The sequence below is a fragment of the Elgaria multicarinata genome, chromosome 23 (genome assembly GCF_023053635.1).
Source record: "Elgaria multicarinata webbii isolate HBS135686 ecotype San Diego chromosome 23, rElgMul1.1.pri, whole genome shotgun sequence".
In the NCBI taxonomy this organism is placed as follows: Eukaryota; Metazoa; Chordata; class Lepidosauria; order Squamata; family Anguidae; genus Elgaria; species Elgaria multicarinata.
In genome coordinates this window covers 5,170,324-5,190,220 of record NC_086193.1, presented here as the reverse complement: position 1 = coordinate 5,190,220, position 19,897 = coordinate 5,170,324, and the positions used below count along the sequence as shown (strand labels likewise).

The following is a 19,897-nucleotide window of genomic DNA, read 5'->3' as shown; positions in this document are numbered from 1 at the left end:
AAACACAACCATGACGACAGAATACAGCAACTGTGTGGGAATGGAAAGAGCGAACAGCGAGAGTGAGAAAGAGAGACAGAAATGCCGAGAGGTCCCAAGGGTGCATGGCAGAGAGACACTGGCTCTCGCCTCCCACTGCACAGCCGGAGGCTTTGGGAAAGTTTTAGAGCAGGCGGGTGGAAACTCCGCCCTTCCAGATGTTGCTGGATTCCAACTCCCATCAGCCTGAGTCAGGGCTGGTCCAAGGTGCCTGGCCTCCTCCTTCACCACGTTTTTGTGGGGCTCCTTAAGCAGTCCCAAGGCCACCTCCCCCACGATGCCTTGCAGGGTCTACAGCAGCCTTCCTCAACCTGGGGCGCTCCAGATGTGTTGGACTACAACTCCCAGAATGCCCCAGCCAGCTGGCTGGGGCATTCTGGGAGATGCAGTCCAACACATCTGGAGCGCCCCAGGTTGAGGAAGGCTGGTCTACAGAGTTCCTGCCTGACACCCCACTCGAAAGGGTGTATGTATTACTGCATTTTCATCCTGCCTTTTTTCCTCTAAGGAACCCAAGGCAACGTACATAACCCTCCTCTCCACTTTATCCCAACAACAACCCTGTGAGGTAGGCTGGGCTGAGAGTCTGGGGTGCCATCCTAGCGGTCTGGCTGGCTAGTCCGTTTGCCTTTAATTCTTGCGGGTTCAAGAACCCCAACACAAAGATTGTTCACAGTCCAGAGAAGAAAGAGTCTCCAACTGAGAACGCAAAGCAATAGAATGGAACTGAAAACCAACGGGTTCAAGGCTGACCACGAACTGCAGGGCCCAGCCTCGGCCTTTCCCCATGCAGAGTGGAAACTCAAGGACCACGTCCGCCTGCCGTGGGCTTGCTGGAAAACAAGCCAGGCCATCACCAGGAACGAGACGGCCAGCCGGGTTTTGTACTTACTTGTCCAGGTCGATGTCCAATGCTTTGTAGGGGTCATTGGGGTCTTTGTCATCTTCGTCGCTGGGCAGAGCGTTCTGAAGCAGGCAGAAGAAACAGAGGATGGGTTGTGTGTCAGAGGGGCTGACGCCCCGAGCGGAAAACCAAGACTTGGCCTCCGTTTTTGCAGGAACTGTTAGGTTTTTTTGTTTTTTTAAAAAAACGTATCTTTTGAGTAAATAGAAAAGAATTAGAATTTATCTGGTTTACACTCCCCTAAACCATCCCATGACTCTCCTGCTGCCCCTCCATTTGCCAGAGCAATATTACGGAGTTATGTGGGCCAGCCCCCCACCTCACTCTTCTCTGCGTGTTTTCCAAAGCACTGGCAAACTAAGAACTGCTGTACTGGATCAGACCAAAGCTCATAGAATCATAGAATAGTGGATTGGAAGGGGCCTACAAGGCCATCGAGTCCAACCCCCTGCTCAATGCAGGAATCCACCCTAAAGCGTCCCTGACAGATGGTTGTCCAGCTGCCTCTTGAAGGCCTCTAGTGTGGGAGAGCCCACAACCTCCCTAGGTCACTGGTTCTATTGTCGAACCACTCTAACAGTCAGGAAGCTTTTCCTGATGTCCAGCCGGAATCTGGCTTCCTGTCACTTGAGCCCCTTATTCCGTGTCCTGCACTCTGGGAGGATCAAGAAGAGATCCTGGCCCTCCTCTGTGTGACAACCTTTCAAGTATTTGAAGAGTGCTATCATGTCTCGCCTCAATCTTCTCTTCTCCAGGCTAAACATGCCCAGTTCTTTCAGTCTCTCTTCATAGGGCTTTGTTTCCAGACCCCTGATCATCCTCGTTGCCCTCCTCTGAACATGCTCCAGCTGGTCTGCATCCTTCTTGAAGTGTGGAGCCCAGAACTGGACGCCCTGTGAGAAGGTGTGGTGACACCCATTCACTGAGCTGGCTATTTAAGAAACAGACTTCAAGAGAAGTTTGATCAAGGGGCCTAGAAAATGGCCTTATCCCAGGCGAATCATGAATCATAGAATCATAGAATAGCAGAGTTGGAAAGGGCCTACAAGGCCATCGAGTCCAACCCCCTGCTCAATGCAGGAATCCACCCTAAAGCATCCCTGACAGATGGTTGTCCAGCTGCCTCTTGTAAGGCCTCTAGTGTGGGAGAGCCCACCACCTCCCTAGGTCACTGGTTCCACTGTCGTACTGCTCTATCTAGTACTGGTCCATCTAGTCCAGCATTACGTTCACACACTGGCCAACCAGCTGGCTGAAAAACTCACCAACAGGTCATAGCATCTTTCCTATATTATCTTTGGTAGCAAGGAGGGCTGCCAAGAAGCCTTCCCCTCCAGGAATTTCACTAAGCGGACATATCCAAATTGGTGGCCATCGCTACAATTTGTGGTTGTGAATTCCATAGTTTAACTATGGCCTGTGTGAAGAAACCCTGCCTTTTATCCGCTCCAAACCTTCCAATAATCAGCTTCATGGGATGACCCCGTTGGGTTCTAGTATTTTGAGAGAGGGAGAAAAATGTCTCCCTGTCCACATTCTCCACACCGTGAATAATTCTGTACACCTGTATCATGTCTCCCCTTAGCCTCCTCTTTTCCAAGCTAAACAACCCCACTCTTCAAATACATAAAAGATTGTTGTCACACAGAGGAGGGCCAGGAACTCTTCTTGATCTTCCCAGAGTGCAGGACACGGAATAACGGGCTCAAGTGACAGGAAGCCAGATTCCGGCTGGACATCAGGAAAAGCTTCCTGGCTGTTAGAGCAGTGCGACAATGGAATCAGTTACCTAGGGAGGTGGTGGGCTCTCCCACACTAGAGGCCTTCAAGAGGCAGCTGGACAACCCTCTGTCAGGGATGCTTTAGGGTGGATTCCTGCATTGAGCAGGGGGTTGGACTCGATGGCCTTGCGGTCCCCTTCTGATTCTGCCGTTCTAGGTGTTGTCACCTTCCCTCACAGAAGAGATGCTCCAGCCCATGGATCTGACCTTTTCTGACTTTCACTGCACCCCCACCCCCAGCTCTACAATACCTTTTTATAAAGTATGGTGAACTGTACACTGTACAAAGCTAGACTACTTTGCCAAGACAGCAAGCTAGGTGAATTCATCCACAACCATGCCCCATGTCCCGTCTCCCTCTCCGCCCTTTAAAATCCACCCAGCAGTCCTGTAGCAGGAGGCCAGGCCAGGAGCGGACACTAGAAGCCTTCAAGAGGCAGCTGGACAAGCATCTGTCGGGGATGCTTTAGGGTGGATTCCTGCATTGAGCAGGGGGTTGGACTCGATGGCCTTGTAGGCCCCTTCCAACTCTGCTATTCTATGATTCTATGATCAGGAAAAACTTCCTGCCTGTTAGAACGGTACGACAATGGAACCAGTGACCTAGGGAGGTTGTGGGCTCTCCCACACTAGAGGCCTTCAAGAGGCAGCTGGACAACCATCTGTCAGGGATGCTGTAGGGTGGATTCCTGCATTGAGCAGGGGGTTGGGCTCGATGGCCTTGTAGGCCCCTTCCAACTCTGCTATTCTATGATTCTATGATCAGGAAAAACTTCCTGCCTGTTAGAACGGTATGACAATGGAACCAGTGACCTAGGGAGGTTGTGGGCTCTCCCACACTAGAGGCCTTCAAGAGGCAGCTGGACAACCATCTGTCAGGGATGCTGTAGGGTGGATTCCTGCATTGAGCAGGGGGTTGGGCTCGATGGCCTTGTAGGCCCCTTCCAACTCTGCTATTCTATGATTCTATGAAGTCTTCGGTTTGAGGATCACCTCTCACCTTTACTTATTAGGTAGTCTAAAGAAAGCCACTGCCTCTGCCTCAGTCTTCCCGGTCTGCATTGTGGGCATAATATTGACCTACCTTACAAGGTTGTTGTTACTGGCAAGGAAGTGTACATAAAGCACTACATTGATGATGATTCAAGAGGCAGCTGGACAACCACGTGTCAGGGATGCTTTAGGGTGGCTTCCTGCATTGAGCAGGGGGTTGGCCTCGATGGCCTTGTAGGCCCCTTCCAACTCTGCTATTCTATGATTCTATGAAGTCTTCGGTTTGAGGATCACCTCTCACCTTTACTTATTAGGTAGTCTAAAGAAAGCCACTGCCTCTGCCTCAGTCTTCCCGGTCTGCATTGTGGGCATAATATTGACCTACCTTACAAGGTTGTTGTTACTGGCAAGGAAGTGTACATAAAGCACTACATTGATGATGATTCAAGAGGCAGCTGGACCACCATCTGTCAGGGATGCTTTAGGGTGGATTCCTGCATTGAGCAGGGGGTTGGCCTCGATGGCCTTGGAGGCCCCTTCCAACTCTGCTATTCTATGATTCTATGGTTCTATGATCATTGGCTCAAGTGCCCCACAGTGGGCTTCATGACCGTGTTGGGGACCCTCCCAATTCCAAACCCATCTTCGGCATCCCCCACCCCCACCTCCCCCTGCTCTATGAGGAAGGGCCCGCGGCCCCGTCGGGCCGACCTCTGGCATCTCCTCTGTGATGATGTCCACGTGCTGGGCGGGCGCAATGTCCTCGTCGCTCTCCGTGTGCAGCGAGTGGTGGCGCCGGTTCTTGCCCCGGTTCTCCTTCTTCTGCTTCTTCTTCTTCTTCTTGTCCTTCTCCAGCTTCTGCTGGTGCCGGCGCTCCTCTTCCAGCTTCACGTACTGGTCGGAGACGGGCATACCTGCGCGAAGGACAAGCGGCGTTCTCAGGAGGGGAGAGCCCTGGAAACGCAGGCTCTGCCCACGGGCAGTGGACGCCTGCCTCATCTGAGGAGACGTGCTCCCCCTTCCCCCTATGCATCATGGGAATCCACCCCCGTTGAAGTGGTACTTGCCACCTGCGCTGCCCAGGAAGAACGTAAGCAGGGATTGACACCCGCCGAGCAACTAAATCCAATCAAATTCAGTCCAAATGTTCCCATCGGTTAATGGCTAAATGTCGCAGCCCTCCCTCTGATTCCGGCCCGCTTGCATTGGCTGCCTATATGTTTCCGAGCCCAATTCAAGGTGCTGGTTTTAACCTATAAAGCCTTACATGGCTTGGGACCGCAATACCTGATGGAACGCCTCTCCCGACATGAACCTCCCCGTACGCTGCGCTCAACATCTAAGGTCCCCCTCCGAGTGCCTACTCCCAGGGAAGCTCGGAGGATGGCAACAAGGGAGAGGGCCTTTTCGGTGGTGGCCCCCCAATTCCCAACGAGTTTTTTTCCTTTTGAGGAAAAATCTATCTAAAGATAGTTTTCTATTTAAGGTACATTATAGCCCAAAGGTTATTCATCATGAAATAAGGATTCGTTTTTAATGGTGTCGCACGAGGCTGTATATTCATGCAATGTTTAAATTTGGGGGTAAATGAATTCCATGAATCCATTCACCGTGTCATGCTCTTCCAGAGGTTTCTGTAAGATTATTGGGCAATTTTTTTCTATCTAGAAGATATTATTATCACAGATGTTTGGTTTGACAGTTCTCAAAACTGTGAATTTGGGTCTGCAGGGATCACAATCCCATCATGCCTTTGCAAATCTGTGTACACAGAATCAACCCCTTTACCTCTTAAGTGCTAAGTTTCGAAAAATTCAATGAACAGAGTGCTCTTTTTTTGGGTGGGGGACACATGATGCCATGTTTCTCGCCTGCCCAAGGGCCTCTACTTCCCTTGCTCGGCTCCGTCCATTTTCTTCTGCTGCCCCTTATGCCTGGAACGCTCTTCCAGAACATTTGAGAACTACAAGTTCAATCGCAGCTTTTAAAGCTCAACTAAAAACTTTTCTTTTTCCTAAAGCTTTTAAAACTTGATGTTGTGCAGACTTTATACTGTTAGTTTTACCCTACCCTGTGCCTGCTTACCCTACCCTGTGCCTGTTTGCATTCTCTTCCCCTCCTTATTGTTTTACTAGGATTTTATTAGATTGTAAGCCTATGCGGCAGGGCCTTGCTATTTACTGTTTTACTCTGTACAGCACCATGTACATTGATGGTGCTATATAAATAAATAATAATAATAATTTCTGAGTCATGATTTAAATCATGATTTAAATCAAATCCACCCTGATTATTAATACCACTCTGTTTTGCGTGGGTGGGCGCAGTTTTAGCTAAAAGCTGGAAACAGACGGGACAGCGATGTTTTTTGTGGAATTCTCTTACCAGGAACTTTTAAGGGGACAGAGAGGTCAATCTGAACCACAGGTATATGTTCGACACCGGGGCTGTCTTGGTACCGCTGGACAAGGCAGAAAAAAGGGGTTGGGGAAGAAAGGTTATATACTAACACCGACTGTTCAATTTGACACACACACACCCCCAGGAAAAGGGGGGAGTGAAAACCGTAGTAAATCAGCCATTAAAATGGTGGCCACAGAAGCTGCAAGCTGCGATGGATTCCATGCCAAACAAGCCAAACTTACCTTTTGTGGGGAAGGAGAACTTTTAATGTAAAAAGGGTTGTTTGCTTGCTCCTGTTTCCGGACCTCTCGACGCTTTAAAGACACAAGAAAAACAAAGTATTCCAGAGGAGGGTTATTGGGAGTTACTTGGCTGCGTTGAAAAGAAGGGGCTAGCAAAGGGACCCCCCCACCCCGAATGTCCGACATGGAGCAGGCAGCCCAGATGTTAGCAAAAGTGACTCCATTTTAGAAAATGATTGCTGTGCATGATGGGTGTGCCCTATTTGTAGCCTTCTGCTGTTTAATAATATGTTTTTCTCTTAGCTGCATCTTCAAAGCAGTTAAAATCAGTTTGAACAGGATGTAGCCTAGGACGTTATCTAGAGCTGCTAACAAGCAGGCATTCCAAAGTTGTATTATCAGGGACCATGTCACGGCAGTTAATCAATCCAATTAGTAAGGTGCATCTAACGCAAACCAACTCCAGCCCGCCTCTTACCTAATGCACTAGACGATGCTAGAAAGGGATGACTCAAAGGGGAGGGGTTGTGGAGAGGGATTGCGGGCAGAAGTGTATAAAAATGTTATGCTTTCTGTAGACAGGGTCCGAACTGCTTTTACTGCACTTCGCACCGAGTTGCAACTTTAATAAACGTTAATTGCACCCTCCCTGAGTGGTCTGTGCCTTTCTATGGGATCCACCCCTAGGAAGAAAGAACAAGGCTATTTGTCTAACACAGTGGTTCCCAAACTTTTTCAGGTCACCGCCCCCTTGGTTCCACAAACTCATGCCCAGCGCCCCCTACCCTACACTATAAAAATCATTATTCAGAATAGCGGTTTTCAACGACCCACTAAGGAAGATAATCACAATAAAATTCAAAACAGTAACTATTAATTGAATATTTATTCAAAATCCGAAGCACCCGCCGCAGGCTTGCTGAGGGAGGGAGGGAAAAGAGAGCAAACGCCTCTGTTTTGCAGCCGGCATGGCGGGGCACACCAAGCAGGGTATGTCTCTTCATTAGCGTTCTGGTGCTTTTGAAACATTTCAATTCACCGTTAAAAGGACTCTTCTTAAACGGTGTTAATACATGTGTGGATTCTTCCCCTATATGGCTTAGGACCAAACTACCTTCTCCCATAAAAATGTCCCTGGGTTTTAAGACCTTCTGGAGAGGCGCTTCTCGGAAAAGACCACCTCGAGCGCCCTCTGCCGCCCCTTTGCCTCTTAGCGCCCCCCTATGCAATCCCACCGCCCCCAAGGGGGCAGTACCGCCCACTTTGGGAACCACTGGTCTAACACATATGCCCTGCTGAACAGCAGCTCGAGACGTAATCAAGACACACAGGTGGGCCTCAAGTTTCTCAGTCACGCCTAGCCGTGTCGGCTTACTCTGGCCAGCTCCTCCTCGTCCATTTCGGGCTGCCGGTGCCTGGAGTGCCTCTGCTCTTCGTCATGGAAGATGGTCCGGGGTTTCTCGTCCTCAGACTCGCTGTCTGAAGGAGCCTCATTGATCCAGGCGTCGAGGTCCAACCTGTGAAGCGAGAAAGCCTCTGTTTCAGGCGGTGCGTTAAGACCACCGCGACGAAATCGTTACATAAATGTATGTTTGGGACCAAGTGTAACGGAGTGTCCCAATACGTATACACTTGGTAGAAAGACGACTCGGAGGCCTCTTGGGTTTTCTCAGTTTACTGAACTCGAGTTAAGGGTAAACATTGTCACTCACGCATATACAATGTCACGCCCCTCCCTAGTTGAGGGGATGTTTTATAGAATCATAGAATCGCAGAGTTGGAAGGGGCCTACAAGGCCATCGAGTCCAACCCCCTGCTCAATGCAGGAATCCACCCTAAAGCATCCCTGACAGATGGTTGTCCAGCTGCCTCTTGAAGGTCTCTAGTGTGGGAGAGCCCACCACCTCCCTAGGTCACTGGTTCCATTGTCGTACTGCTCTAACAGTCAGGAAGTTTTTCCTGATGTCCAGCTGGAATCTGGCTTCCTTTAACTTGAGCCTGTTATTCCGTGTCCCGTGCTCTGGGATGATCGAGGCCCTCCTCTGTGTGACAACCTTTTAAGTATTTGAAGAGCGCTATCATGTCTCCCCTCCGTCTTCTCTTCTCCAGGCTAAACAGGCCCAGTTCTTTCAGTCTCTCTTCATAGGGCTTTGTTTCCAGACCCCTGATCATCCTGGTTGCCCTCCTCTGAACATGCTCCAGCTTGTCTGCGTCCTTCTTGAATTGTGGAGCCCACAACTGGACACAATACTCTAGATGAGGCCTAACCCAGGCCAAATAGAGAGGAACCAGGACCTCACTCGATTTGGAAGCTATACTACTATTAATGCAGCCCAAAATAGCATTTGCCTTTCTTGCAGCCATATCGCACTGTTGGCTCATATTCCGCTTGCGATCTACAACAATTCCAAGATCCTTCTCGTTTGTAGTATTGCTGAGTGTATTTATACATTCATGAATGTATTTATACATTCTGATAACATTGCTGATAACATGAATGTATTTATACATTCATGTTATCAGCACCATCAGCCTCTATTCATTGGTCCATGTGGTTCATCATGTGGTTCGTAGTGTTGGTGTGTGCTTGTTAGTGCAATCAAACGTTTACTGAGATTTGTAAACACGCAAGTGGAAATATAGCTTCTTTGCTAAGTTAGCCCTCGAACCTTATTGGTTCACTTGATGATTTGCAACACTGAGCTTGTGCTCTTACAAGTTCCTTTGTTCTCAGCCCTGTAGGAATCTCCCCAAACATCAGACCATTTACGGATCTGTAGCTCTGCCTCGCGCGTGCGTGGTGTGCAACTTTTACATCAGCGCCGAGGCTGAGTCCCCGTATGTGGGACCACTCTAGGAGGGATTTTCCGGGCGGCATCTTTGGCTAGTAGCTTTGATTTCCTGTTAGGCGTTGCTTGGCAACCTACAATACAGGCAAACAGTGGAAATTCGTATAACAAAATGATAAATTGTGTTATTCTTTATATATTTAAGTGCTTGGTTCAGGTTTGGATTTGCTGCGGCCAATTCATTTATTTTCTGGAAATGGTAAGTAAGTGGGGCGGGGGGGGAGTTAGAATGGCGAGCCCTGTGAATGGAGCCATCTGATTGGTTGGTTGATTTGAATGGAGAGGGAGGAGGGGGAGTGAGAGGACAGTCGGGCAGTGAGTTAGGGAGAGTTAGAAGAGTCAGTGGGAGTTTGTGGAGTCAGGGTTCAGGGGTTCAGGAGAGTAGGACTGAGGGAGGTTTAGTTGAGGCTTGTTTCAAGATAGTATTAGGAAAGTGGGATTATAGGATTTGGAGGTGGCTACTATCCCCCGGGAGGATGAGGGAGGTAGATGTACGTGGATAAAGTAGAATAATCTTAAAAGTCTCGTTTAAAATCCTTTTCTATATAAATAAACTTCGTTCTTATTTTGTTTAACAACCACGTCAGCTCGGTCATTTGCGTTACTACTTCAGGAAGACAGTGCATACGCACACTCACCCACAAAAGCTTTATCATTCCCCCTCATCATTTTAGAAAATAAAGAATAGGGGGGTGGCAGCGAAAGAGAGGTTTGATAATAGACGTCACTGAGGTTGGTGACGCCACAACCCCCGCCAAGCCCTTTGCTCCCATCCTGCTCTCATAGAATCATAGAATAGCAGAGTCGGAAGGGGCCTACAAGGCCATCTAGTCCAACCCCCTGCTCAATGCAGGAATCCACCCTAAAGCATCCCTGACAGAGGGTTGTCCAGCTGCCTCTCCACATGGACCTCCTTGTCCTTTGAAGACCGATGGAGGCAGCCTTGTTCAGCCTTCCCTTGTTGCCCTGCCTCAGACTGGCCGGGAGATGGGGGCAGACCCCGGCCGGCCGGCCGTTCCACAGAACCCGAGATCCAAAACGGTCACCCCAGCGAAGGGTGGAAAGAACCTTACCCTTCTGGAACTGGAACTTTCTTCTGGGCTTTGGGGGCCACCGGGTTGAGCTCCCCGGCGAACAAGGCGATGACCTCTTCGGCCACAGGCACCTCTTTGATCTGAAGCTTGTGGATGTACTTCATGAGCTGAAGGATGCAGGAAGCCTGAAGAGCAAAAAGAAGGCGCTTCAACATGCAGACCACCTATTTAACCAAAGGCAAAGCATGCAGCAAACCTTAAAGGGGGGGGGACTGCGAACCTCTTTCAGCCCCAGGGCCCCATTCCACTTTGGAGAAGCCCTTGGGAGCCCCATTCCAAGGGTGGGGCAGACTGAAGGCAAAAGGGCAGAGCGGAAGACCAAAAGTACCTGCATATGGCAGATTAAAACTCTTACTGCCAGTAATTCAGATGAGGAGCGGCAGTTCAGATTTTTAGAATGGGGGGGAATACACAAATCCAGCTCAAAGACGGGTGTTTGGGGGTAGTGGGTGTGGCCATTGGGGAAAGGGGTGTGGCTATCAGGGGAAAAGGGGCGTGGCCCTAAGTGGGCCAGATTCGGCCCACCAGGCCTGAGGTTCAACACCCCTGGCTTAAGGACTGCTTCCGCTTGGAAAAACCTTGGGTTGGTTTCACTCACCCGCTCTTGGACTTCGAGATCCGCGCTCTGCACAAACTGAGGCAGGCGCTCGATCATCATCTGGGTCGCCTCCTGGGCCACCTCCTTCTCCCCGGCCTGCTCCTTCTGCTGCAAGAGGGAGGCGTAGAGCTTCACCATGTTTTGCACGTAAACCGCTTGGATGTGGCCAGGAAGCGTCGTCACTTTCGGCCGCAGCATGGCCTCGAGGGTCTGGTGCGGTTCCTCGAGGTGCCTGAAGGGAAGAAGGCGCTTAGGGAGCCTCTCTTCGCTTCCGGAAGAGGCGGTACCACAAGAGATGCTCCAGGCACAAGGGCTGGCAAGGGAAAAAACGCCCTCCCGCCCTCCGCTTCAAGGCCCACCCACCTCAAATCGCCACGCGCCCGGTCACTTACTCCGAGAACTCCCCGCATATCCAGGCAGCGGCGTACAGCACCTCGCAGATCCCATTCCGCTGGGTGTTGCTGGCCAGCAGGTGGGCGTTGTCCAGGAGCATGGCCATCTGTGATACGGCAAACTTGCGGATGGCCTTGACTCGGATCGCCACGTCCAGCATCTGGGAGGCAATGAGATGGCCATGCCGGGTGCCCTCCAGCCGGGTCAGCTCCACCAGAATGCTGATGTACCTAAGGGGCAGGAGAGAAGAAGAAGGAGATGATGTCTTTCACCTTGGAGAGTGATAGCTGAGAACGCGTGGGAAAGCCATATCCGTAATTTATTATTTATTTATTTATTTATTACATTTCTATACCGCCCAACAGCCGGAGCTCTCTGGGAGGTTCACAAAAATTAAAACCATTCATAATATAAAACAACAGTATAAAACCATAATATAAAATACAATAAAAAAGCTCAACCAGATAAAAACAGCAGCAATGCAAAATTACAAATTTAAAACACCATGTTAAAATGTATTTATAGATTGTTAAAATGCTGGGAGAATAAAAAGGTCTTCACCTGGCGTCTAAAAGCATATAATGTAGGTGCCAAGCGAACCTCCTTAGGGAGCTCATTCCACAGCCGGGGTGCCACAGCAGAGAAGGCCCTGTTCCTGGTAGCCACCTTATTATTATTATTATTATTTATTTATATAGCACCATCAATGTACATGGAGCTGTACAGAGTAAAACAGTAAACAGCAAGACTCTGCCGCATAGGCTTACATTCTAATAAAATCATAATGAAACAATAAGGAGGGGAAGAGACTGCAAACAGGCACAGGGTAGGGTAAGCAGGCACAGGGTAGGGTAAACTAACAGTATAAAGTCTGCACAACATCAAGTTTTAAAAGCTTTAGGAAAAAGAAAAGGTTTTAGTTGAGCTTTAAAAGCTGCGATTGGCAGGGGCTCACTTGTTGGTCCCTAGTAATCATTTACTATCCTATTGCCCAACTCCTTGACTCAATGCATCTTCCAAGGCGCCAATTCCACTCTTAGGTATTTGTAAGGAAGTTGCGTTGAAATCAACAAAACTTCGGAAGCAAAGCTGCAACCCGATTCCCAGTTTTCAGAGAGGAAGCCCCATAGAACTCAGCGGGACTTAACGCTTGAGGAGACGTGCATATGCTGAAATAGTGTTTCGGATCTGCGTAGCATTACGGTCATTCCTTTACCAAATCCATTCCCAACTCACTGGATAAATTTAAATTCTAGAAATAGTTGTGAATATGTGCTATCTCCAGTATTCGAGGCAGTAAGCCTGTGTGCGCCGGTTGCTGGGGAACATGGGTGGGGGGGTGCTGTTGCACCATGTCCTGCTTTGTTGGTCCCTGGTCGATGGCTGGTTGGCCACTGTGTGAACAGAGTGCTGGACTAGATGGAATCATAGAATAGCAGAGTTGGCAGGGGCCTACAAGGCCATCGAGTCCAACCCCCTGCTCAATGCAGGAATGGTTGTCCGGCTGCCTCTTGAAGGCCTCTACTGTGGGAGAGCCCACAACCTCACCAGGCAACTGATTCCATTGTTGTACTGCTCTAACAGTCAGGAAGTTTTTCCTGATGTCCAGCTGGAATCTGGCTTCCTTTAACTTGAGCCTGTTATTCCGTGTCCTGCACTCTGGGAGGATCGAGAAGAGATCCTGGCCCTCCTCTGTGGGACAACCTTTCAAGGATTTGAAGAGTGCTCTCATGTCTCCCTTCTTCTCCAGGCAAAACAGGCCCAGTTCTTTCAGTCTCTCCTCGTAGGGCTTTGTTTCCAGACCCCTGATCCAGCATGGCACTTCTTATGTCCTTAAGCTGCTGCTGGTGGGATTTATTATTACGAGAGGTCTGCAGCCGACCTTTACTGGGTGCTTTGGATCAGTATAGAAACTCCCATGGGCTAACAGAAGTTCTTCATGAAAGATAGCATCGCTTTCATTCCTACAGCTTGCAAACTCGTCTTTGCTCATTCTCTCCCCTGCCTGGCCTTCTGCTTTGAAACTCCTCTCCCTAGTCCGGCCCCTTCTCTTTCCTTTGATCCTAGTTCCTTCTGCCCGGCCTGCTCCCTAGTTCAGAACCACTCAGCAAATGGCAAACTTTCTGCCCCCCCCCCATCTGTGACATTAGAGCAGCTCAGACAATCACTCCTGGAGGCTTCATTGTCATTTACATTCACCAAAAGTCCCTTAAAGGAACATTTCATGTAGGGCCACTGTGACCATGACTAATTTCTCACAATGCAGAGGAGAAGTTACAATCCAAAAGTTAAACTTTATGGGGCGCGGGGGGTCATAAGGGGGACATTGCCAAGGATGTGACGGCGGAATCAAGAAGATAGGATGGAGCATAAGCAAGTGGGTTAGATGAACTTAAAGACTTGGTTTCATTACACATAATGAAATTTACTTGTAGTTTTTCTTTTAGGGGAGCGACCCAATTGAATACATCTTAACTGATCAATCACACGAGCTTTAATTGGTTGATTCGTATTGGCTAAATTCGTATTTGGGTAGAATATAGTTGAAGCAAGCAGCATACTGTTTTGGGGGATGATAGAAGAGGCATTCTCTCGTGTTTGTGAGGGAAGGGAGAATGCCTCTTAAGAACATCAGAAGTGCCCTGATGCTGGATCAGACCAAGGGTCCATCTAGTCCAGCACTCTGTTCACACAGAGAGCCAGGGATGAACAAGCAGGCCATGGTGCAACAGCACCCTCCCACCCATGTTCCCCAGCAACTGGGGCACACCGCCTCAGATACTGGAGGTAGCACACAACCATCAGGGCTAGTAGCGATTGATAGCCTTTGCCTCCAGGAATTGATCCAACCCCCTTTTAAAGCCATCTTAAGACTGCGCCTGCCATCTGCTCTTTTGAATAAGCACTGGTATCAAAACTAATTTTAGAAATCTGCAGCCCAGTTAATTATGGCCATCTGTTCAATTACATTAATTGATCAAGTGTAGTTTTTTTTTTAATGTATCAGTCTAACTGGTCAAATATTTCCACCCTAATCGAAACAGCAGCCAGGCACCTCTCCACCGTGCCTGGGTCCAGCTCCAGCTGAGAGCCCCCTCCCTCCTGCTACCAACTGTCTCTGCAGAGGCCACCAGTGAGGGAGGAAGCAGCAGCCAGGCACCTCTCCACCGTGCCTGGGTCCAGCTCCAGCTGAGAGCCCCCTCCCTCCTGCTACCAACTGTCTCTGCAGAGGCCACCAGTGAGGGAGGAAGCAGCAGCCAGGCACCTCTCCACCGTGCCTGGGTCCAGCTCCAGCTGAGAGCCCCCTCCCTCCTGCTGTCAACTGTAACTGCTGAACTTTGCAACTAAGATTGTAGTGCCTGAGTTTGCTTTCCTTTCCCCCCTCCTCCTCCTCCCTCCCAATCCCCTTTCCTTTTGCGTCATGTCTTTTAGATTGTAAGCCTGTGGGCAGGGACTGTCAAGAAATACTTTTGTAAGCCGCCGTGAGAGCCTTTTTTGGTTGAATGGCGGCATAAAAAATCCTTAAATAAATAAATAAATCGTTATTTTAAATGCGACAAAATAGCCTATAGCGAACACACACCATACAGACGTGGTCACCTCAAGGAGGAAGGAAGGAAACAAGGTTGTGATGGGGGCAGTGATGAGAACTGGAGAGTTTAAAGGTGGGTTTGACAGAAGGTGATGGTAGGGGCACGTATGCATTCATGGAAGGAATCCCAGGCACAAAAGGGGTACAAGGAAGCAGAGGCCAAAGCAGCTTTAAGTATACATGGTTAACAGTAATTTTTTGGTTCACAAGGCCACACACACACACACCTTAACTGCCTGTAACTGCTAACTACCAGCAAGGGAATAATAATAATAATAATAATAATAATAATAATAATAATAATAATAATAATATTTCGACCCAGAGGGAGAGGCAGGTAACAACACAAATAAAAATACCATAAAATAAATACAACTAATTCAAACGTTTAAAACCAGTGCATCATTAAAAGCAGCACACCATGAAAAAAAGCATTTTAAAATTCACCTGGGTACGCCTGCCGGAAGAGATCAGTTTTTATGTCTTCCTTAAATTCTAGAAGACTGTTAAGTTGACGAATCTCTCCTGGCAAGCCGTTCCACAAACTGGGAGCAGCAGAAGAAAAGGTCCTCTGGGTAATAGCGGTCAGCTTTGTTTTCGTTGGCTGGAGTAAATTCTTCCCAGAGGACCTGAGTGTGTGGGGCGGATTGTACAGGAGAAGGCGATCCCTGCAGGTAGCCTGGACCCAAACCATGTAGGGCTTTAAAGGTGATAACCAACACTTTATACTTCGCCCGGAAACAAATTGGAAGCCAGACCGCTTCCATCGTGAACTGAGTGAGTTCCAGCTACTCAGTGAACCTCCCATGCCTCAGAGCTCCCTGGCAGGAGCTGCTACATAAAACAAATGTTTCCAGAATAACCCTGCTTCCATATAGACACGTCACGATTTCTGTTCTTGTATTAGATTTAAGCGAGGTTTAATTTTGGGGTGGGTGGGTGGGGGGATAATATTTTGTAAGCTACTTAAAGATAAATGATCAGCATTCAGCAAATTGTTGGAGAGGTTGTGGGGAAAAAGGAACGTATTTACATATGTGGTGGCAATGCAAATATGTACAAAGAATATGGAAGATGGTGTTTTCAGAAACTGAAGAAACAGTGGGAATGAAAATAGAACAAACGCCAAAGATTGCATTGCTGTCACTATTTGAAGATATAAAGTGTGGAAAAGAAACTATAGAGCTGATATCGAGTTTGCTGGTTGCAGCACGATTGATGGTAGCTAGGAACTGGAAGATTCAAGGGGAATATTCTATTGAAGAATGGTATAAAGAAGTATGGGATATAGCCATTAATGATAAACTGACATGTAATATTAAGTGGAGAAAAGGCGTAACTAAAATAAATGAGTTTGAAGGAATCTGGAAACAGTTCCTAATATTTGTGTTTACTAAGGGAAGTGGGAAACCGCCAGCAGAAGAAACGATCAGATTTTGGACTCAGGAATAGATCCCGAGGTGGAGGGTGCACTTTTACGTTAAGAATGAGGATGTTGTAGTAGGATAATGTATAGGTAATACTTATTCAACATATATGTACTCAACATTTATTCAATATGTATGTAGCAGTTGTTTGATGTTTTTCCTTTTATTATTATTATTATTATTGTAATGTTGTATGTTTATATAGTGTAGAAAATAAATAAAAAATATTAAAATAAAATAAAATTAAAGTGCCTCTCGGGGCTATGAAGCCGGACATTAAGTATTCCCAAAACACTGACCATTCAAAGTTTGTGATGTACTGGTAGTTGGACTGGCTGCATATGTCAATGATTTTGGTCAGCAGCTCATCCCTGTAGGTCGTCCCTTCGGCTTTGTCCACGTGGATCATCAGCTTCTTCACGATTTCCATCAAGTTCTTCTTGGATACCTGTAGTCAGTGGTCAGAGGGAGGAGGGGAGGGACACACAGACACTGTGAGCAAAGGGCAATGCAAAGGTGTTTATAGCGACTGAAGCCAGGTATATTACCTACCCTACAGGCAAGTGCGATGCATAGGATGCAGCTGTGCAGGACCGGGGGTGGAAACACACACACGCACACTACTGTCATGTCTAGCCCTGCTCCCCCTGGGTTGGAAGAAGGTGTTTCAGGTGATCAATCAGAATCAGACTCTGAAGTAGAGGTGTCAGCGCCAGACACAGGCCAGCCTGGACCAGTGGGGGAGAAAGCTCTCACGGGGGCTCTCCACCAGCTGGGAGTGAACCCTCTCCAGAGCTTATCTCCTCAAGGGCAAACAATACACAGACAGCGGGAAGCCAATATTCTTCCGAAGGAGAGAGCACGGAGAGGTTAGCCGATCCTAGAGCACGCCGCAGACTAAAATGGGCGGAGCTAAAGGAAGGTGAGAGAAAGTCCGCCCGGCTGGCATCCCGTCAGAAGCCGCCTCACAACTAGTCTCTCTGAAGTGAAAGGGCTTTCCATTCTCCTTGAAAGGGCAATTGTCTCACGTAGTTTGCGTAGTTTTTGTCTCGAGGAAAGTTCCTAAAGACTAGACTCTGTTCAGGGGGGAAGACATGTTTATTGTTGGAATAAAGCTTTGTGGATTACTTAGCAGGCCTCGTTATTGTCTCCCAAGAATCATAGAATCATAGAATAGCAGAGTTGGAAGGGGCCTACAAGGCCATCGAGTCCAACCCCCTGCTCAATGCAGGAATCCACCCTAAAGCATCCCTGACAGGTGGTTGTCCAGCTGCCTCTTGAAGGCCTCTAGTGTGGGAGAGCCCACAACCTCCCTAGGTAGCTGATTCCACCGTCGCACTGCTCTAACAGTCAGGAAGTTTTTCCTGATGTCCAGCCGGAATCTGGCTTTCTTTAACTTGAGCCCGTTATTCCGTGTCCTGCAGGCGGGAGGATTTTTGATAACTACAAGATGTGGTACTGAGCTACACCAGATGATCTTTCACCTACCAGGTTGATCCCTCTCCATTCCCAAGGTATGGTTTCTTGCTGTACTGGTCTTAGCTTTTCCATTAGCTGCTCTTTTGAGCATCCTTTTTAGTTTTTAAAATGTATTGCTCTTATTTTCCTGTTAACAAGACTTTTGTTCATGCTTTGGTTATTTCTCGGCTGGACTATTGCAACCTTCTCCTGACCGGCCTTCCTTCTTCTCACATCAGTTCGTTGGTTTCTATTCACCCCTCGGCTGCTAAGGTCATCTTCTTGGCTCACTGCTCTGATCCAGTATTCGAGGCAGTTGCTGGGGAACATGGGCTATTGCTCTATGTCCTGCTTGTTCATCCCTGGCCGATGGCTGGTTGGCCACCGTGTGAACAGAGTGCTGGACTAGATGGACCCTTGGTCTGATCCAGCATCAGGGCACTTCTGATGTTCTGATCATGTTACTCTACTTCTGAAATCCCTTCACTGGCTTCCAATTCACCTCAGAAGCCAATATAAGCTTCTCCCGTTGACTTTCAAAGCTTGTCACAGTCTAGCTCCTTCCTAGCTTTCTTCTCTCATCTTACATTATTGCCCCCCTCATGCTCTTTGCTCCTCGAATGCCCTGTTTCTCACTCGCCCAAGGGTCTCAACTTCTCTTGCTTGGCTTCGCTCTCTCGCTGCCCCTTACGCCTGGAAATCTCTCCCAGAGCAATGACTGCTTTTAAAGCTCAACTGAAAACTTTTCCTTTTTTCTACAGCTTTTAGCACTTGACTTTGTTCTCACTTTCAACACTGTTCGTTTTATTGTCCCCGGTGCCTATTCGGTGCATTCTCTTCCCTCTCTTATTGTTTTATTATGATTTTATTAGAATATAAGCCTATGGGGCAGGGTGTAGCTGTTTTTATTCTTTTACTATGTATAGCACCAGGTACATTGATGGTGCTAAATAAATAACCGCTTTGAAGATCGAGCGGAATATTAAAAAACCAATCAACCAGCGACAAGCCAACATACCATTCCATAGAGGAGGTCCAAAGCTCGGAGGCGGATGGACTCGTCCTTGTCGTCCAAGCACTGGAGGATGAGATCCTTGTGAGACTGTACCGATTTAGGATGCGTTTTCAGGATTTTGGACATGGCCAGCAGTCCTAAATACTTCACTAGAGTGGGGGACGGGAAGAGAAGGGAAAAGGAAGGAAGGAGTTCACACAGGGGCACTCTAAATTTCTGTAACATTATTATGCACATATGCTGGTCACGGAATCATAGAATCGTAGAGTTGGAAGGGGCCTTTAAAGCCATCCAGTCCAACCCCCCAGCTCAATGCAGGAATCCACATTAAAGCATCCCTGACAGATGGTTGTCCAGCTGCCTCTTGAAGGCCTCTAGTGTGGGAGAGCCCACAACCTCCCTAGGTCACTGGCTCCATTGTCATACTGCTCTAACAGCCAGGAAGTTTTTCCTGATGTCCAGCCAGAATCTGGCTTCCTGTAACTTCAGCCCGTTATTCCGTGTCCTGCACTCTGGGAGGACCGAGAAGAGATCCTGGCCCTCCTCTGTGTGACAACCTTTTAAGTATTTGAAGAGTGCTATCATGTCTCCCCTCAAGGAGACATGATAGCCTTGGGCAAAACTGGAGAGGATTAAACTGGTTAGAACTGGTCTTTTGGACCAAGCAGATGACCTGCGTCCATTCATTACGGAGGCAGGAGGAACATGGCTTAGACACATGGTCCATCTAGCTTAGTACGCCCTCTACAAAGTTTCAGGCGAGGAGTTCCCCAGCTCTTCTTGGGACCCCTGAACCTGAGACAACGATGATGCAAAGCAGGTGATTTAGGATGGAGGAAGCAGAAGGTGCCTGCCGGTCAAGCCCTATGCTTCAAAAAACCTTGTCTGTGGGAGTACGGAGAAGCATCAGAGCAAGATGTGGGATACTTGGCTCAGCAATACTAAAAACGAGAAGGATCTTGGAATTGTTGTAGATCGCAAGCTGAATATGAGCCAAGAGTGCGATATGGCTGCAAGAAAGGCAAATGCTATTTTGGGCTGCATTAATAGAAGTAGAGCTTCCAAATCGCCTGAGGTCCTGGTTCCTCTCTATTCGGCCCTGGTTACGC

General features: G+C 48.3%; 1 protein-coding gene across 1 annotated transcript in view; it reads right to left on the bottom strand.

The window, feature by feature from the left end:
- The window catches only part of AP3D1 (adaptor related protein complex 3 subunit delta 1), a 78,952-nt gene that overhangs the window by 21,139 nt on the left and 37,916 nt on the right, over positions 1–19,897 (bottom strand). Inside the window, exons 12-21 of the mRNA XM_063146987.1 lie at positions 18,792–18,937; positions 16,615–16,763; positions 11,296–11,526; positions 10,904–11,135; positions 10,285–10,430; positions 7,738–7,879; positions 6,363–6,434; positions 6,103–6,178; positions 4,429–4,631; positions 932–1,005 (exon numbers count right to left, since the gene is read on the bottom strand). Coding sequence (XP_063003057.1) covers positions 932–1,005; positions 4,429–4,631; positions 6,103–6,178; positions 6,363–6,434; positions 7,738–7,879; positions 10,285–10,430; positions 10,904–11,135; positions 11,296–11,526; positions 16,615–16,763; positions 18,792–18,937 — 1,471 coding nt within the window. The remainder of the gene's footprint in view (positions 1–931; positions 1,006–4,428; positions 4,632–6,102; positions 6,179–6,362; positions 6,435–7,737; positions 7,880–10,284; positions 10,431–10,903; positions 11,136–11,295; positions 11,527–16,614; positions 16,764–18,791; positions 18,938–19,897) is intronic.